Below are 19,630 nucleotides of genomic sequence, written 5' to 3' on the forward strand. Positions count from 1 at the left end.
TCAGCTTTTGCTCTTCTTTAAGGTAAATGTTTTACCTGTAAACACAGCTTCAATTGGCAAAGTGCATCAAATGGCAATTGAATTGGGAACCCTGTCACAGGAGGAATTGAAACTCATGATTCTGAGATTATAGAATCATACAGAACCATAGAATCATATAGTGCAGAAGGAGGCCATTCGGCCCATCGAGTCTGCACTGACCACAATCCCACCCAGGCCCTCTCCCCATAACCCGATACATTTGCCCTAGCTAGTCCCCCTGACACTAAGGGGCAATTTGGAATGGCCAATCTGCCTAACCCGCACATCTTTGAACTGTGGGAGGAAACCGGAGCACCCAGAGGAAACCCACACAGACATGGGGAGAATGTGCAAATTCCACACAGACAGTGACCCAAACCGGTAACCGTGAGGCAGCAGTGCTAACCACTGTGCCACTGTTCCAAGATTTATGGGGGTCACACTTTCCAGGAGTTTCTAAACATATATTTTGAAAGAGGACATCGTGTAATAGCATTGTGATGTTTGTTTCTAGATCTCTTAATCTATACAACAGCTAATTAAGAGAGCTAGTAATCACTACAAAGGGGGTATAGGACCACAAAAATAATTCAAAGTAAGGCCCACAAGTATTCATCTCTTTTATGACCAATGAAGATTAATTCTGCTGGAATCTGGTAAAATTATGCAAGACAGTTGGGTGTTGGCAATCACAGTTAAACACACAAGATACAGCTTTACCGAAAAATACAATTGTGCAAAACTGTTCCCTGTTATTAAAACTGATGAGCTTTAAAATATATAGCAATTTCTTATTGCCATTCTAAATAATTCATAATTACATGTGAAACATATGACTGCTGAATGGAATAGATTGTATTTCAAAACTTCTGACCAAATGAAACAATTATTAATTATTGGCAGTGTATCTGTGGTTTGTCTTTTCGATCCCAAATAGTAAAAGACACAGATGTGAAGCTTTCTATTAATGATACCTTTGATTATATTGGTGTGATAAAGAAAACTATTAACATTAAAAGCACAATTTAATCTAAAGCACTCACCAGGAATTGGCAAGCTAGTCTTGGATGCACATTTATACTCAACCCATTTTATGTTCTACTGACTTCAAGCCAGCTGATAACTAAGGGATGCAATTCAGTTATCAGACCCAAATGTATCCCATCATAGCTGGGATCAGGGCTTAAATTTGATGACACCTAACACTGAGAAATAAGTAACACTTTATTCAAAAATTAATGATCATGCTGTGGATTAAGTTCATATATTGGAACTGACATCACAATAAAATTCTGTGCACAGAATAAGCACTCGCTGAGGAGTCAGGCATGTTTTACCAAGGACTGACATTAGTCTCTGCTAGTGCACACATAACTATTACGTCTTGTGCTTTCTCCTAAAAAGCATATGAGTGTGTTGTTCTGCACAACAACTATACAGTAATATATATAGCACCTTTAATGCAATGAAACATCCCCACAACATTTCACAGGAGCACTATAAAGTCGAGTATGACACCTGACTATATTAGGAGCTGTAGGTCAAAGTTTTCCAGCCATTCCTGCCGGTGGAATGTTCCGATCCCACCAAAGCCTTGGTCAAAGGGGTAGGTTTTAAGGAGTGCCTTAAATGAGGTAGAGAGGCAGAGAGTGAGCAAAACGGAACTCCAAAGCTTGAGGCCAGGCAACTAGAGGCATGGCCACCAATGGTGGAGCAATTATAATTGGGAAGACAGAAGAGGCCTGAATTAGAGGAACGCAGATATCTAAAAGGATTGTATGGTGGGAGAAGATTACAGAGATAGGGAGGGCAAGGCTATGGAGAGGTTTGCAAATGTGATTAAGAACTTTAAAGTCCAAGAAAAATACAGTAAAGTAAGCAAATACAATATCTTATAAACTAAAATCTGCACCCTTTATACCATGGTGTGTGTAACAGAGCAGGTTGATTTTATGAACGTACATTCCTACCAATCATTTTGTTTAGCAAAAGCAGAGTGTGTACTTGAACTACTTAACACATACCCTGAGGCTGGAGCTATGGTATTTTGAACTTGTGAAGAGTCACCTGCCCTGGGTAAGGAGCATGTACAACAGGCAGAGTGAGTTATCAGCTCAGGGTAAGGAGCCTGCACAACAGGCAGAGTGAGTTACTAGCTCAGGGTAAGGAGCCTGCACAACAGGCAGAGTGAGTTACTAGCTCAGGGTAAGGAGCCTATACAACAGCAGACAAGTGAAGTCACCAGCCCAGGATAAGGAGCCTGTATAACAGGCAGAGAGAGTCAGCAGCTCAGAGTAAGGAGCCTCTACAACAGGTGGACAAGTGGAGTCACCAGCCCAGGAGAAGGAGGCTGTACAATAAGCAGACATGAGCAGAAACATGGTCAGGTTTGAAACTGCTTTTTACCTTACTGGAAAAACAAAAAGAGTGGCTAAGTTAATCATTGGTCCCTTAGAGGATGAGAAGGGGGATGTAATAATTGGAAATGAGGAAATGGCTGAGGCATTGAACAGGTATTTTGCATCAGTCTTCATAGTGGAAGGCATAAGTAACATGCCAAAAATTGATGATAAGTAGGCTATGGCAGGTGAGGACCTAGAAACTATCATTATCATGAATGAGGTAGTGTTGGGCAAGCTAATGGGGCTAAAGATAGACAAGTCTCCTGGTCCTGATGGAATGCATCCCAGGTACTAAAAGAAATAACAGGGAAAAAGCAAATGCACTAGTGGTAATTTATCAAAATTCGCTGGACTCTTGGGTGGTTCCCACAGATTGGAAAACAGCAAATGTGACGCCACTGTTTAAAAAAAAAGGAGGTAGACAAAAGGCAGAGAACTATAGACCAATTAGCTTAACTTCTGTAGTAGGGAAAATGCTTGAAACTATCAAGAAGGAAGAAATAACGAGACATCTGGATATAAATTATTCCATTGGTAAGACGCAGCATGGGTTCATGAAGGGCAGGTCATGTTTGACTAATTTGGTGGAATTCTTTGAGAACATTACATGCGCAGTGGACAATGGGGAACCTGTGGATGTGGTGTATCTGGATTTCCAGAAGACATTTGATAAGATGCCACACCAAAGGCTGCTGCATAAGATAAAGGTGCATGGTGTTACTGGTAATGTATTAGCATGGATAGGGGATTGGTTAACTAACAGAAAGCAAAGAGTAGGGGTAAATGGGTGTTTTTCTGGTTGACGATCAGTGACTAGTGGTGCGCCTCAGGGATCAGTGTTGGGACCGCAATTGTTTACGATTTACAAAGATGATTTGGAGTTGGGGACCAAGTGTAGTGTGTCAAAATTCACAGGTGACACTAAGGTGAATGGCAGAGCAAAGTGTGCAGAGGACGCTGAAAGTCTGCAAAGGAATGTAGATAGTCTAAGTGAGTGGGCAAGGGTCTGGCAGATGGAGTACAATGTTGGTGAATGTGAGGTCATCCATTTTGGTAGAAATAACAGCAAAATTGACTATTATTTAAATAGTAAAAAATTGCAGCATGCTGCTGTGCAGAAGGACCTGGGTGTCCTTGTGCATAAATCACAAGGAATGGGTTTGCAGGTGCATCAGGTAATGAAGAAGGCAAATGGAATTTTGTCCTTTATTGCTAGAGGGATGGAGTTTAAAAACAGCGAGATTATGTTGCAGCTGTATAAGGTGCTGGTGAGGCCACACCTGGAGTAGTGTACAGTTTTGGACTCCTTACTTGAGAAAGGATATACTGGCACTGGAGGGGGTGCAGAGGAGATTCACTAAGTTGATTCCGGAGTTGAGAGGGTTGGCTTATGAGGAGAGACTGAGTAGACTGGGGCTATACTCATTGGAATTCAGAAGAATGAGGGGAGATCTTATAGAAACATATAAGATTATGAAGGGAATAGATAAGATAGAAGCAGGGAAGTTGTTTCCACTGGCAGGTGAAATTAGAACTAGGGGGCATGACCTCAAAATAAGGGGGCCCAGGTTTAGGACTGAGTTGAGGAGGAACTTCTTCGCGCAAAGGGTTTCTGAATCTGTGACATTCCGTGCCCAGTGACGCGGCTACATCATTGAATGTTTTTAAGGCAAGGATGGATAAAATTTTGAACAGCAAAGGAATTAAGGGCTATGGTGAGCGGGAGGATAAGTGGAGTTGAGTCCATGAAAAAATCAGCCACGATCTTATTGAATGGTGAAGCAGGCTCGAAGGGCCAGATGACCTACTCCTGCTCCTAGTTCTTATGTCCTTATGTTCTTATATTCTTCTTATGTATGGCTGTGTAGCTTCTCCTGCATTCACTCAGTCACTGAGTTACATTTGCCTACTACTGCCTGCACCAAGTCAACACACAAACATCCCGGTCCTGCTCAGCCCTTTGCTCTAGAAATGCTTCCAAAGGTTAAGGGGCACTTTGGGCTCACCATCCATCCCTTTGCTATTTGACTACATTGATATAGTGAGCCCATAGCTATCCTACCAGAGTCGTCTCCTCATTGCTGCTATTGGTGCCTCAGAAGAGGGGTGACTTGTGATCCCAAATGCTGTTTCTGTGACCTCCATTGGGTGTCATGTCCCACAATTTGGGAATCACTGGTCTAACATCGAGCCTAATTGACGCTTAATTGCTCATTTAAGATGACAGGCAGGCCGCCAATCTCAGGACTTACCTACCCTGTATTATGGGGGTGAGCCTGAGGGTGGGTGGGAAGGAGGTGGGATGGCGTCCACCCTATTTTATAGGCCCCCCCACCCCTCCACAGGAAAGACATCCACCGGGGGCAGATAAAACTCAGCCCTTTGTGTGGAATGTGTTTGTTAGTGGTAACATTTTAACTATTTTATTCTCCAGGATTATATGAAACCTGGAATCACTTTATTCACGGAAGCAGACTTAAAGAAAGGCAATGACATTTTTGTTACTCATGCCATTCCAAACCTGGAAAATATGGGATACGGATCAGTGACTCGGTTGATAGAAGTAAAAAGTGGAGTGTAAGTATTTTTACAATTTGTCTAGAATTTTAGGGGCCGGAATTCTCCCAAAAACATTCTAAGTGTTGAATTTGTGTGAAAACTGGAGTAATTCATGCTGTTTTTTTCAGTGGGAGTTCAGAGAAGAATCTCCCACAGTCTGTGCATTCACTGGCATGAATATCATTACATTTCAAGGGGCGGGGGGCCTATTCCCACTGGGGAGGCTGAAATCAGCACACTGAGCGGGCCATTGCATACACGCCAATCTATCAGTGCCTAGTTTGGCGCATGCGCAGTGGCCCCGCACCGCTGGTCTCCCGATTGCTGGCCAGCTCGATCGCTGGGCAGCCCCGCAACCCCTGCAATGCTGACTCTCTGTTGCCCACTCCCGATTCTTGGCCACCTGGCCATGCCCAGGCCAGCCTCGAGCCCCCCTCCCCCCCAGCACAGAGCAAACTCCAGCCCTCCCCCCACCGTTAGTTACCCGTCTAGCAGGCTTACCCCCCCCCTCACCCCCCCCCTCACCCCCCCCCCTCACCCCCCTCACCCCCCCCCCTCACCCCCCTCACCCCCCCCCTCACCCCCCCCCCCCCTCACACACCCCCCCCCCCCCCCCCCCCACCACCACCACAGCCCACCAGGATTGCTGGCCTCCCTCCTTTCCCCACCGATCCCTATGCAGAGTGGCAGTGGGACCCCCACCCCCCATATACCCCCAGGCATTGACACTTTGCCCCTTGGATAATGCTAGGGGCACAGGCTGGCACTGCCAAGGTGCCAGTACCCAGGGGCATCACACCCCTCCAGGGTGCCATCGATTGTCCCCCTTCACTCCAGTAGGGTCAGGCCATTAGTTCCCCATTAGTGGGAAGCTACTCCAAACCCCGCTGGAGTGAACCACTCTGGCGGGTGGGAGGGGGGGGAAGGAGAGGCCAGCGGGCCCGGAGTCTTCAGTCCTGGGCCTAGGAATCACCTTTAAAATATATTTAAATAAATATTTAAATTACTTCCATGCCTCCCTGCTGATTTCCAGCGCTGGGAGACGCTAAAAAATTACTGCAGCGGGATAGGGGAATCGCGGCCTAGATGTTGCAAGTGTCATTTCACAATGAACTAACCCTGAAAATGTATGTCTGTATTAGGTGGGTGGCGTATCATGAAGAACATTACTCTGGAGAGCAGTACATTCTGGAAAAAGGAGTGTACAGAAACTCTACTGGCTGGGGAGGAAGCGATTGCACAATCATGTCAATACGCCCAATACAACTGGTAACTTATTTTGCCTTCAGTAAAAGAGTGTATGTACCCATTCGACATAAAGTGCAGGCTGCATTTGATTAATTGAAGTAAATTCCTCAGGAACATTTTCATTTTTATAAACAAAGCAAAGGTAGTAAATGATGTAACCTCTCAGTTCTATATGCATTAGGAAGGATGGAAAAGGCTGAGGCTCCTTTCTCTCAGAAAGAGAAGACAATGTGAGGGCCTGATAGATTATGAAAGGGATTGTTAAGGGAGAAGATGTTTCCACTTGCAGGCAAGATCAGAACTAGGGCCATAAATATCAGTCACTCAGAAGTCCAATATGGAATTCAGGAGAAACTTCATTACCCAGAGAGCGGTAAGAGGTTGGAACTCACCACCATAAGGAATAGTTGAGCCAAATAGCACTGATGCATTCAAGGAACATCTTTATAATTACATGGGGGGGGGGGATAGAAAGATATGTTGATGGGTTAGGTGAAGAAAAGTGGGGCAAGCACAGGCCTGGATCTATTGCGCAAAATGGCCTGTTTCATTATTAAGTAAATTAAATATTATGCAATGTGTTGCATTGACATTTCAAATCACCCCAATAATACAGGGTAGGTGGGTGCTGAAATTGGCCACCTGTCTGTCATCTTTAAATGAGCAATTAAGGGTCAATTAGGTTTGATGTTAAACCAGTGATTCCCAAGCTGTGCGACATGACACCCAATGGAGGTGAGGTGAGAGTGACAGCCCTTGACATCAAGGCCGCATTCGACCAAGGAGCCCTAGCAAAACTAGAATCAATGAGTATCAGGGAGCAAACTCTCCACTGTTTGGAGTCATACCGGGTACATAGGAAGATGGTTGTGGTTGTGGAGGGCCAGTCATCTCAGCTCCAGGACATCTCTGCAGGAGTCCCTCAGGGTAGTGTCCTAGGCCCAACCATCTTCAGCTGCTTCATCAATGACCTTCCCTCTGTCATAAGGTCAGAAGTGGGGATGTTCGCTGATGATTGCACAACGTTCAACACCATTCACAACTCCTCAGATACTGAAGCAATCCATGTTTAAATGCAACAAGATCTGGACAATATCCAGGCTTGGGCTGATAAGTGCCAAGTAACATTCGCGCCACACAAATGCCAGGCAATGACCATCACCAATAAGAGACACTCTAACCACCGCTCCTTGACATTCAATGGTGTTACCATCACTGAATCCCCCACTGTCAACATCTTTTGGGTTACCATTAACCAGAAACTCAATTGGACTCACCACATAAACACAGTGGCTACAAAAGCAGGTCAGAGGCTAGGAATACTGCAGCGAGTAACTCACTTCCTGATTCCCCAAAGCTTATCCACCATCTACGAGGCACAAGTCAGGAGTGTGATGGAATACTCCCCACTTGCCTGGATGGGTGCAGCTCCAACAACACTCAAAAAGCTTGACACCATCCAGGACAAAGCAGCCCGCTTGATTGGTACCACAGCTACAAACATCCATCCCTCCACCACCGATGCTCAGTAGCAGCAGTGTGTACTATCTACAAGATGCACTGCAGCAATTCACCAAAGATCCTTAGACAGCACCTTCCAAACCCATAACCACTTCCATCTAGAAAGACAAGGGCAGCAGATACATGGGAACACCACCATCTGCAAGTTCCCCTCCAAGCCACTCATCATCCTGACTTGGAAATATATCGCCGTTCCTTCGCAGTCGCTGGGTCAAAATTCTGGAATTCCCTCCCTAAGGCATTGTGGGTCAACCCACAGCATATGGACTACAGCAATTCAAGGAGGCAGCTCACCACCACCTTCTCAAGGGCAACTAGGGATGGGCAATAAATGCTGATGTGGAGATGCCGGCGTTGGACTGGGGTGGCCAAATACTGGCCAGCCAGCGGCGCCCATGTCCCACGAATGAATAAAAAAATCATTCTATAAAACAGTCACACAAAGATATTGTGGCAAAGATTAAGGTCAATGGGATCAAAGGTTAAGTGCTGATATAGGTGAAAGATTGATGAAGAATAAAAAGCAGACAATTGGGTGAACATATTAATGGATACAGGAATAGAAACAATGGAAGTTGTGTTCCAAGTAGCCAACTAGTGGTAAATTTTGCCTTATGAATAAGAGGATCCCAGTGAGTAGCCAGTTCCAAGTTGTTTAGTACTTTGAATAAACCCAAGAATTTTAAAGTTTAATATTGAACTTTCTTTTTAACACAAAATGTGTCCACAATAATGAAGGTTATTATTAACAGACACAAGATACTCACAGGCATGGTGGCTCTGTACTTTTACGCAGTGCTGCACACTGTGATAAGTTTGCAGAGACAGTTTCCATTATAAATATGGGCATAGAATTTTACAATGCATCTTTCAAACGGGGATTGAATTGTGTCCTTGCATGCCGTCCCACCTTCTAAACCTACTTCAACTGCAGACTACAATTATTTAATCTTGATTCCATGTAGCACCATTGGAGATCAACTAGTGCTATTAGACTGTTCCTTTTACAGCAAAGCGTTCCTATTGAGCAAACACATATTTCATATCAGTGAAACAAAATGCCTGGTGTTTATTTTGAACTTTAAAACAAACCTATTCTGTTTTAAAATTCAGTGAATTTTGTATTAATAGCGAACCGTTTCAAGTATTGAAATAATGAAATAAATATATTTTAGACTGGCTGACCAAATATTCTGTGAATTGTATTGCAGGAACCTGCTGGAAGGGATGAAGTACAGTTTCAGGTACTAGCTTTAATTGTATACAGTTATTGTTTTATTTTGTAAATGTTTATAATCCAATAATCTTCACTTATATTGTCGTTACTAGCACTAATTTTGTTGTAAAGGGAATGAGGCAAGTTGGTCCTGTGTCATTTTTTACATGTACACAAAAGTCTCATGATAAATATATTATTTCAAATAAGAAAGAATGCCCCATTAAGCAGGATGGACGATAACTGAAATGGTGAATCATATTCATTGTGATCAAATGGTATTAAACAAAATAATGGACTTGCTCTTGATTCTTGAAGTTGTTGCTTGCTCTACCATTGTACCTTTTTACAGCCAAGAAATTACTTTTTGTGTTCATTTTGCATGGCATTCCTTAGTTCACTATTTAAACAGAAAGGTTAAACAATTTATTTTAAATCTGCTAATGCTTCCATTAAAATAATAGACAAAATAATGTCACATGTACGCCTTCAATTCAGCTGATAATATCACCAGCTATAGGCTTTGCTACAAAAATTAATCACTAATAATATAACAGTCTTGTATCAAAATAGCTTCTCATTACAGTAACTGTCACATAGCCTTACGATCTTCATCACATGGCTGCACACATCACCTTGACCTTTTACTGTCATTTGCTGTCCTCTGCTCTCTGAGCTAGTTTCTGATGTGCTTCTTTGTATTGCAAAGTGAAGAGGTGATCCATTTAGGTCCACAGCATAATATGTGCCATGTTTGAGAGGAGCAGTGGTGTTCTATTGTCACTTCCTTTTATGCTTCTGTGCCTTCATTAATATGCAACTCTTCAAAATTGCATTTCAATCAAAATTCTACATAAATTAAACTGAATCCTTTTTCATCCAAGAGCCTTGGCTTTCAAGGAGATCTGATACAGCCAAGGATAAAATAAGCCTATCATTAATCAAGTGCCTAGTTTGAGGAATAAGTGAACACAATCAATTTAGAGGTCAGAAACATTCCTATTCATTCATTTATCAGTAACTTGGGATTTCTTATCAGCCTGTTTTAACATTACTTAAGTTTATGAAAAGATGTTTTATGTCATGACAGTATGAAGCATATATGAACACCATACAACATGTAAGGATATTTTAGATTATACTTATTCAAAATATCAAGGTGCACTATATCAATTCACCAAGGCCCTTGAGACAGCACCTTCCAAACCTATGGCCTTTATCATCGAGAAGGACAAAGGCAGCAGATACATGGAAACACCAGCACCTGGAAGTTCCCCTTCAAGTTACTCACCATCCTGACTTGGAAATATATCACCGTTCCTTCATTGTCACTGTGGTGTAGGGAGTTCCAGGACATTAATCTGGCAACAGTGAAGAAATGGCAATGTGTTTCCAAGACAGGATGGTGGGTGGCTTAGATGGCAACTTGCAGTGGTTGTGTTCCCTGCAGCTACTGCCCTTGACCTTCTAGGTGTAGAAATCATGGGTTTTAAAGTTGCTGATAAAGGAATATTGGTGAGTTGCTGCTATAAATCTTGTGGATGGTACATACTGCTGCCACTGTGCATTGGTGGTGGAGAGAGTAGATATTTATGTTGGGAGATGGGATGTCAATCAAGCAATCTGGTTTGTCCGAGATGCTGTTGAACTTCTTGTTAGAGCTGTAATTATCCAGACAATTGAGGCTTATTCCATCACACTCCTGTATTATGTTTTGTACTTGGTGGACAGCCTTTGGGGAGTCAAGAGGCAAGTTACTCACCACAGAATGTTCAGCCTCTGACCTACCCTTGGAGCCACAGTAGCTATATGACTGGCCCAGTTCACTTTCTTGTCAATGGCAGCTCCCGGAATGTTGGTAGTTGGGCGTCTGTGATGGTATTGTCATTGAATGTCAAGGGGCAATGGTTAGATTCTGTCTTGTTGAAGAGGGTCATTCACTGGCACTTTTCTAACCTAGATGTTACTTGCCACGTTTCAGCCCAAGCTTGCAAGCTATCTAGGTCTTGGTGCATATAGGCACAGACTGCTTCAGGATCTGAGGAGTCACAAATGGTGTTAAACATTGTGCAATCATCAGCAAACATTCTGACTTCTGATCTTATGATGGAAGGAAGATGTTTTATGAAGCAGCTGAAGATGGTTGGGGATAAGACACTCCCCTGAGGAACTCCTGCAGTGATGTCCTGGGAGTAAGATGATTGAGCTCCAACAAGGACAACTGTCTTCCTTTGTGCTAGGTATGAGTTCAACCAGAGGAGAATTTTCCCCTGATTCCCATTGATTCCAGTTTTGCTTTTCCTTGATGCTGTGTCAAGATCCTTGAGCTCCCTCCCTAACAACACAATGGATGTACCTAAACCATGTGAACTGCAGTGGTTCAAGAAGGCAGCTCACCACCATCTTGTAAAGGGCAATTAAGTCTAGCCAGTGATGCCCACATCCATGAATGAATGAAGATTCGGTAAGGGCAGTCACTCTCACCTCACCTCTTGAGTTTAGCTCTTTTGTCCATGTTTGGAACAAGGTTGTAATGAGATTAGGAGCTGAGTGGCCCTGGTGGGATTCAAACTGAGCATTTGTGAGTAGGTTATTGCTAAACAAGTGCTGCTTGATAACACTGTTGATGACCTCTTCCATCACTTTGTTAATGTTTGAGAGTGGTGGCAATTGACCAGGTTGGATTTATCCTGCTTTTTGTGTACAGGATATACCTGGACAATTTTCCACGTTGCCGGGTAGATGCCCGCATTGCAGCTGTACTGGGACAGCTTGGCTTGAGACACGACAAGTTTTGGAGCATAAGTCTTCAGTTTTATTGCTGGAATATTGTCAAGACCTGTAGCCTTTGCAGTGTTCATTGCCTTCAGCTGTTTATTGCTATCACATGGAATGAACTGAATTAGGTGAAGACTGGACTGTGATGCTGGGGGACCTCAGGAGGATGCCAAGATGGATTATCTCCTTGGGACTTCTAGGTGAAGATGATTGCAAATGCTTCAGTCTTGTCTTTTGCATTGATGTGCTGGGCTTCCCCATCATTGTGGATGGGATAATTATGAAACATTCGCCAACTTGCATACCTGACCCCAACCACCCCCAACTGACCTCTCACCCCCAACCGACGACATACAACCTGACCCCCTGACATCATCAGGCAGGCAGAATGGATGCCCCAATTGTTGCCAGCCTAGTGAGTGCCACAAGGAAAAATTGCTGCCAATGTCATTATAGAAACACCAACTGGTAGCAACCAAAATGAACCAATAGAAAACTGGATCATTTTTTGCAATATAAATCAAAATAAAAACCACCAATTTACATTGTTATGACTACCAGCTACTGATGGCCAGCACCAGAACAGCTACAAGTGAGAAATCAATATAAATTGGCTTGGGAAGCCCTTTCAATTAAGTGTCTAAGCAGGAGATGCATTGGCACATATTAAATAAAAACAGAAAATGCTGGAAAAACTCAGCAGGTCTGTGGAGAGAGAAATTGAGTTAATGTTTTGAGTCTGTCTGACTCTTCTTCACAGCATAGACACAACTTGTTGAATTTCCAACTTGCTATACGGTAGGATATGGTGCTTTCATAATTTTGCATACACTGAGTTCCCAATAACAGCTGAGGCATCTGCTTCTTCAACCAGCCAACTTATATATGTGATGAGCATTTAGAACTAGGTTTTCCTCCAGTTTATTTTCCAGAAGGTGTAGGTGAGGGAAAATATATCAAAATGTATAAATGTTTTACTGTGTACTATTGTGTTGAAGGCTGTAGAAGAAAGTTTTTCTGTGCTGTTTCCATTTCTAAAGATATGGGCCTAGATTTTGTTATAATAATAACAGTGAGGCTATCAGTGCTTATTGCCAATATTACAGGATAAATCTGATAGTAGCCTCTGGAATCTGCACATATAATAAATACAGGAATCCAGAAGTTGCCATCAGGGATTTGCTGCAGGGCACATTATTGAAGACCTCACTGATAGACTCAGCATTGAAATCACTATAATGGTATGAACTTGCGGTATTTGTTCCACATTAAAGACAATTTAAAAACATTAGGGTTAATGCATTTAGAAGTTACATTTTATAAGACAATTAGTGCTGAAGAATCTCCTGGTTTTGAAATAAATGTTTATTTTACAAGGTAGGAGTGTCATTGAAAATTAATTCTGCAGATTTAAAAAAAGGATACACTTATTGTTTATCTGTTTACCTATTTTATCTATCTTTCTTATCCCATTCTTGAAGATGTAACTAGTAAGGTAGATAAAGAGGTGCCGATAGATGTATTGTATCTGGATTTCCAAAAGGCATTCGATAAGGTGCCACAGAAAAGGTAAATGGACAAGATAAGGAGTTGAAATTGGAGTTGATGATAACATGGATAGAGGTTTGTTTAATGGACAAGAAGCTGACAGTGGGCAAAAATTGAATATTTTCAAGTTGGGGAGCAGTGAATAATGGAATACCAAAGCGATCTGTGCTGGGGCCTCAACTATTTACAATCTATATTAATGACTTGGGCAAAGAGACAGGGAGTAATCTAAGTTTGCTGATGATACAAACTAGGTGGAAAGGTAAGCTGTGGGGAGGACACAGAGAGGCTGCAGAGAAATATAGACAGGTTAGGTGAGTGGACAATAAGATGGCAAATGGAGCATAATGTAGGGAAGTGAGAAGTTATTCATTTTAGCCTAAGAATAGAAAAACAGAATATTGTTTAAAAGGTGAGAAAGTTGTAAGTGTTGATGTTCAAAGAGACTTGGGTGTGCTTGTACAAGGAACACAGGAAGTTAGCATGCAAGTATAGCAAGTAATTAGGAAGGCAAATGGTATGTTGGCCTTTATTGCAAGGGACTTGTACAGGAATAAAGAAGTCTTGCTAAAATTGTATAAGATTTTGGTGAGACCTGACCTGGAGTGCTGTGTGCAGTTTTGGCCACCAAATTTAAGAAATTATATACTTAGATTGGAGGCGGTACAGTGAAGGTTCATTAGGGATTGGTCCCTATGATGAGAAGCTAAGTAAATTGGGCTTATTACATTCTCTGGAATTTGGGAGGATGAGAGGCAGTCTCATTGATACCTACAAAATTCTGAAGGAGCTGTCAGAGTGGATGCTGAAAGATTTGTTTCCACTGGTTGGAGAATCTAAAAAATGTGGACACAATCTCAGGATAAGGGGCCAATCATTCATAACTCAGATGAGGAGAAATTAATTCATTCAAAGAGTTGTGGATCTTTGGAATTTTGTACCTCTGAGAGTTATGGATGCTCCCTCATTGAATACATTTAAGGCTGGGATAGGCAGATTTTTGATCTTTCAGGGAATCAAGGGATATCAAGAATGGGCAGTGTTATGACCAGCCCTGGGCAGGTTCCTTAAAAGTTATTGATCTGAGCGAGACCCTCAATTTGTCACCATCTGGCTGGGATACACTCAAAATGTCACAAACATGGGTGAGGGGCGATGACTGGTATTTATTGACCCCAGCCTCTGCTGGTAGCAACAAAGGCTTAATCTAACAAGGTTCCTTTTCCCTTAGATACTTTTTCCAGACCCAATAGTTAAGTCTAACAAGGCATTAATTCAACCAGACTTTCCTGAGTTAAGGTAGAGTAAGTTTCTTAACTACTAAAAGATAGTGAGAAATGGTAAAACACGTGCATCAACAGGCACGGGGTTTAGAGATAAGAATTGAGTCCAATAGTTAGCAAACATTAAAAAACTTATACGGAATAGTTCTTGAGTTGCGAAATATAAATGATGACAATTGCGGTAATTACAATTGTTTTCCGTATAGTTGGCTTTTGCTGGTGTACAATTGATCCTTCGGTTCAGGTGTCCTGTTGCTTGGTAGAGATTTCAGTTATTTTCTGGCTGTGATATTTCCACTCCATCTGACGAAGGAGCAGCGCTCCGAAAGCTTATGGTATTTGCTACCAAATAAACCTGTTGGACTTTAACCTGGTGTTGTGAGACTTCTTACTGTGTTCACCCCAGTCCAACGCCGGCATTTCCACATTGTGATATTTCTGCCAGCTTATCAACTTTTACAGAAAGAGAGAGAGTTTTAGATGTTCCTGCAAAAGCTGGTGATCTTTGCAGGGGCCCTGCCTCAGTTGTTGAATTCTCTTTAGTGTGGAAAACTTTCAGCTGCTTTCTGCACAATACACACACACACACACACACATTCACACACAATCACACAGACCAACAGACAGACAGGCTGATAGCAAGCAGGCTTTAACTCATGGATGTGTGTACTCCAAGAGAATCCGAATGTACTAGCCAGTCTAGGCCATTATACCCAGGGTATTGGAGATAAGAGGGACGTTATGTCCCATTGTCCTTACCGGAGATAGTGATCAGTCTTTGGATGGTTTTCCAAGTCTAAAAACACAGGGAACAGTTCCATTGTTCCTTAGAGAACCCCTCTGCAGTCATTCCTGTCAGTGGCTAGTTGTATATCCTCAGCCATCATCCGTGTCCGTGTCCACTTTTTAAAATGTACAACACAGGTCTTTTTTCAAGTCTAACATTTTCTTGTATAATTCCAGAGTGTTTCTCCATTGTCTTAACAGCAAGTGGAGTGGAAGCCCATGATCAGCCATGATTATATTGAATGATGGAGCAACCTCAATGGGCCATATGGTCTACTCTTGCTTCTATTTCTTATTCATATGTCCAAATCTTTATTTTGCTTTCTACACATGATTTAAATATAATGTATACTTCATGTTCTTCCTGGTTTGCAGTCTGTGTGACTCAAAGGATTCTTCAATCCAACTAGGTTTGCTGTTGTTTGCCCGGCTCACAGATGCTCTGGAGAGGGAGCACTCCAGGTCCGACACCCAATTCGTGAAAATCCTCACTCACAAGCCCACAAAAAGTCTCTGAGCAACAATTATGAGATGAACAGCAAAGGCTGTACTTTCACCACTGAGATTAAAGTCTGGGCAGTGATGTTAACATATTAATAAGTTTATATCTATTATAGAAAAGATTTTGGAAAGTTACAAACCTATTGTTATGCATCTGTTTTACAGCTCCAAGCTTACAAAGGAATTGACTTTCAGGGAGAAAGTGCTGAATTTATAACAGAAACACCCAGTTTACCATCTTTACAACCAAATTCGTTTAAAGTTTCTCATGGATGGTATGAATGCAAAAACATTTTCTTCTTTCTAATTTGTCTGAATAGATCCTTAAAATTAGGAAGTTGCGATATCTTTTGTTTCCTGAAATTAAGTAATTTTCCACTTGACTAACAAATTTATGCTGAACATTTTTGGTGAAACTGGTCTCTTCGACTGTGTTTATGGAGAATCAAAAAGATACCCTGTTAAAGAACAGGTTGGTGGTACTGTTACACGTAACAGAATATGTCCTCCCCAGGGCTATTTTCTACAGATTATGGCAGGGATTCTCCGATCTCCACTGCAGCTGGAATTCTCCAGTCCCAATACAGTGAATGGAGATTTGGCCGAGCATCAAATTCTCCGATCTGGCTGGCAGGGAGAATGACATCGGAGAATCCCAGCCAAAATCTGGCCTTTAGTACTAGTACTTCGAAAGTGATTTAATCTATAATTTAAAATGTGTATTAAATATAAAATGCAACACATCCATAATTGAAATCATTTTTGCATCATAGGACGTACGTAGTACACTGAAAACACCTTATGATATTTATGTAAATATGCCTTTAATTTTCTTTCTTTTCTCACCTCCCCAGCTGGGTCTTGTATGATGAAAGAGATTACAATGGCTGCCAGTATGTGCTGGAGGAAGGACAATACCCAAACCTCGATTCCCTGGGATGCTTGTCAATCAAACCAATCCAATCTCTGAAGCCCATCAGAAATGTAAGTGTTTTTTGTAACTCTGCAATACAAATCAACATTTGCATTTTTGGATGTATTTTACAACCGGCGAAACTGCCCATTGTTAGTTCTGCCTTGACTCACTCAAATGACATCACCACTTTTTTTTTGTGTAGCCGAAATCACCTACTGCTTCAGAGTCGTTCTCGAAAGCAGTTCAAGCCCTTTTTCACCGCCACAAATCCTTGCTTTCAACTTCCCACCCCTATCCCTTCTGTCGCCCTACCCCTTCTGTCGTTAGCTTTGAAATCAGAGCATGGACTCATGGATTTTGCCCTTCAAGACTGGGGCCTACTGTTATGCTGCTTCTGCTTGGTTCAGTGCGATTGCCACTCCCGATCTCTCCCCGCCACCACCTTTCCCAATCCGCAACCCTCTGCAGTTTCTCTGCTATTTTGTGCTGAGCAAACTCGTCAGACTGCTTCCCTTTATGTGTCATACACCACTCCATTAGGTGGTTCAATTCCATCAAACACCTGAGGCAAAATGCATAAGACGTTCTCTCCTCAAGGCTATTTTCTGTGCGTAGCCCATAATTCCTCTTTCAGGTGATTAGCACTTGTAAATTAGTGTAATGAGGTTCACCAAGTATGATTCCTTTTAGTGTAATCTGTCTCCTTAGAGACAGTTCAATGTTAACAACTTGAGCTAAGCGTCAAAGAGACTTTCTGTACAGTGCCTTTCCTGTTAACTGTACTATACTTTCAGAACCACAGAATATTCACTGTTCTATGGTTTACCAGCAGAAATAAATTTAGAGGTATCACAAGCTATTGAATCATAGAATCCTACAGTGCAGAAGCAGACCATTCGGCCCATCGAGTTTGCACCGACCACAATCCCACCCAGGCCCTATCCCCATACCCCAATACATTTTCCCTAGCCAGTCCCCCGACACTAAGGGGCAATTTAGCATGGCCAATCCACCTAATCCCCATATCTTGGACTGTGGGAGGAAACTGGAGCACCCGGAGGAAACCCATGCAGACATTGTGAGAATGTGCAGACTCCACACAGACAGTGACCCAAGCTGGGAATCGAACCCAGGTCCCTGGTGCTGTGAAGCAGCACTGCTAACCACTGTGCCACCGTGCCGCCCATATTGAGATCCTAGCTTTTCTTAAGCATTTAATATATAAACTTGGAGCTCGTTTTTCGACACTAACCTCCAGGAGTTTAAAATTTTAAGTTTAACTCTTGACTTTAAAAACTTTAAGCATTTAATGTACAAATTGTGAGTTCATTTTTCTTCACGAACCTCCAGGATCCCACGATGTAACAAAACTGACCCATGAACATTTAAAATTTGTGAAAATTGACAGAATAGGGCTCATGATTACATATTCTTGGCATGAGTCTGGAATCATTTTTGCCTATCACGCTATCCCTTGTCATTTATTCTGCAAGCTTCTACAGTAGCAAGCCAAAAATGGCACTTCAATTGTTCCATGTGGTCTACGGCCAATTCTGAAAGGCCATTTTACCATTTTAAACAGCATTTTCCCTTAATGAGTCAGTCTGTGAGATATTCATCACTGACTTGTGAAAAGTTCTGCTGGTACTGTACTTTCGGTGTTGTGGAGTTAGTGGGAACAGCAGCAACAGCATTGACTCAATTGAATGGAGTTCTGGCAAGTGTAAAGTTCCACCTAGTGGTCATGGATGAGTAAAACATTGTACATCTGACAAATCCGAGTACACATTTTGAATTCATTAATATTTGCAGCAAGAATAAAATTAGGAAACTAAGCAACAATTTGCATTCCATAACTCAGTTGAGAACCGCCGGGACAATGGAAAAAAAGATTTAATAATGTTCCTTAGGGCAAACTGATATTGTTACCTCTTCAGGGTGGCACGGTGGCACAGTGGTTTGCACTGCTGCTTCACAGCGCCAAGAGCCCAAATTTGATTCCAGCCTGAGGTGGAGTTTGCGCGTTCTCCCAGTATCTGCGTGGATCTCCTCCAGGTGCTCCGGTTTCCTCCCACAATCCAAAGATATGAACAAAGGACAAAGAACAGTACAGCACAAGAACAGGCCCTTTGGCCACCAAGCCTGCACCGGTCACGTTGTCCTATCTAGATCAACTGCCTGTATTCCTCTATTCCCCGTCTGTTCATGTGTCTATCCAGATAAGTCTTGAATGTCACTAATGTGTCCGCCTCAACCATCTCACTTGGCAGGACATTCCAGGCCCCCACCACCCTCTATGTAGAAAACTTCCCCTGCACATCTCTACTGAACCTTTCCCCTCTTACCTTGAACTTGTGACTCCTTGTGATTGTCATTTCTGCCCTGGGAAAAAGCTTCCAATTGTTCACCTTATCTCTGCCCCTCACAATTTTATAAACTTTTATCAGGTGCCGGTTGAGCGCGCTGGTCATGCAAAATTGTCCCTTAGCATCAGGGGGACTAGCAGGGTGAACATGTTGGGCTACGGGAATAGGGCCTGGGTGGGATTGTTGTCAGTGCAGGCTCGATGGGCCGCAAGGCCTCCTTCTGCACTGTAAGGATTCTATGATTCTATGTTTCTTGAAATCCTGCCTAAAGGCTGATATATTCATTAATAGTGCATCAACCATGACAATATGATGTTTATGTTTTATACAGTATTCAAAATCTTTCTTAATTCTGCCATGGGCAATACAACAAATAGCCTGGATTTCCCATTTCACAATGTGGTGAGGATCTACTTCCCTTCTTCCAACAATAGCACCTCTCAGACACTGAGCATCAGTCATGATCATATGAAATGGGAGTACTG

The 19,630-nt window shown here is 42.4% G+C and overlaps 1 protein-coding gene across 1 annotated transcript in view; it reads left to right on the forward strand.

Annotated features, from left to right (window-relative positions):
- Positions 1 to 19,630, forward strand: part of LOC144506436 (uncharacterized) — an 81,695-nt gene that overhangs the window by 38,070 nt on the left and 23,995 nt on the right. Inside the window, exons 11-15 of the mRNA XM_078232551.1 lie at positions 4,858 to 5,000; positions 6,125 to 6,251; positions 8,963 to 8,995; positions 16,029 to 16,138; positions 16,718 to 16,847. Coding sequence (XP_078088677.1) covers positions 4,858 to 5,000; positions 6,125 to 6,251; positions 8,963 to 8,995; positions 16,029 to 16,138; positions 16,718 to 16,847 — 543 coding nt within the window. The remainder of the gene's footprint in view (positions 1 to 4,857; positions 5,001 to 6,124; positions 6,252 to 8,962; positions 8,996 to 16,028; positions 16,139 to 16,717; positions 16,848 to 19,630) is intronic.

The sequence above is a fragment of the Mustelus asterias genome, chromosome 17 (genome assembly GCF_964213995.1).
Source record: "Mustelus asterias chromosome 17, sMusAst1.hap1.1, whole genome shotgun sequence".
Lineage (NCBI taxonomy): Eukaryota > Metazoa > Chordata > Chondrichthyes > Carcharhiniformes > Triakidae > Mustelus > Mustelus asterias.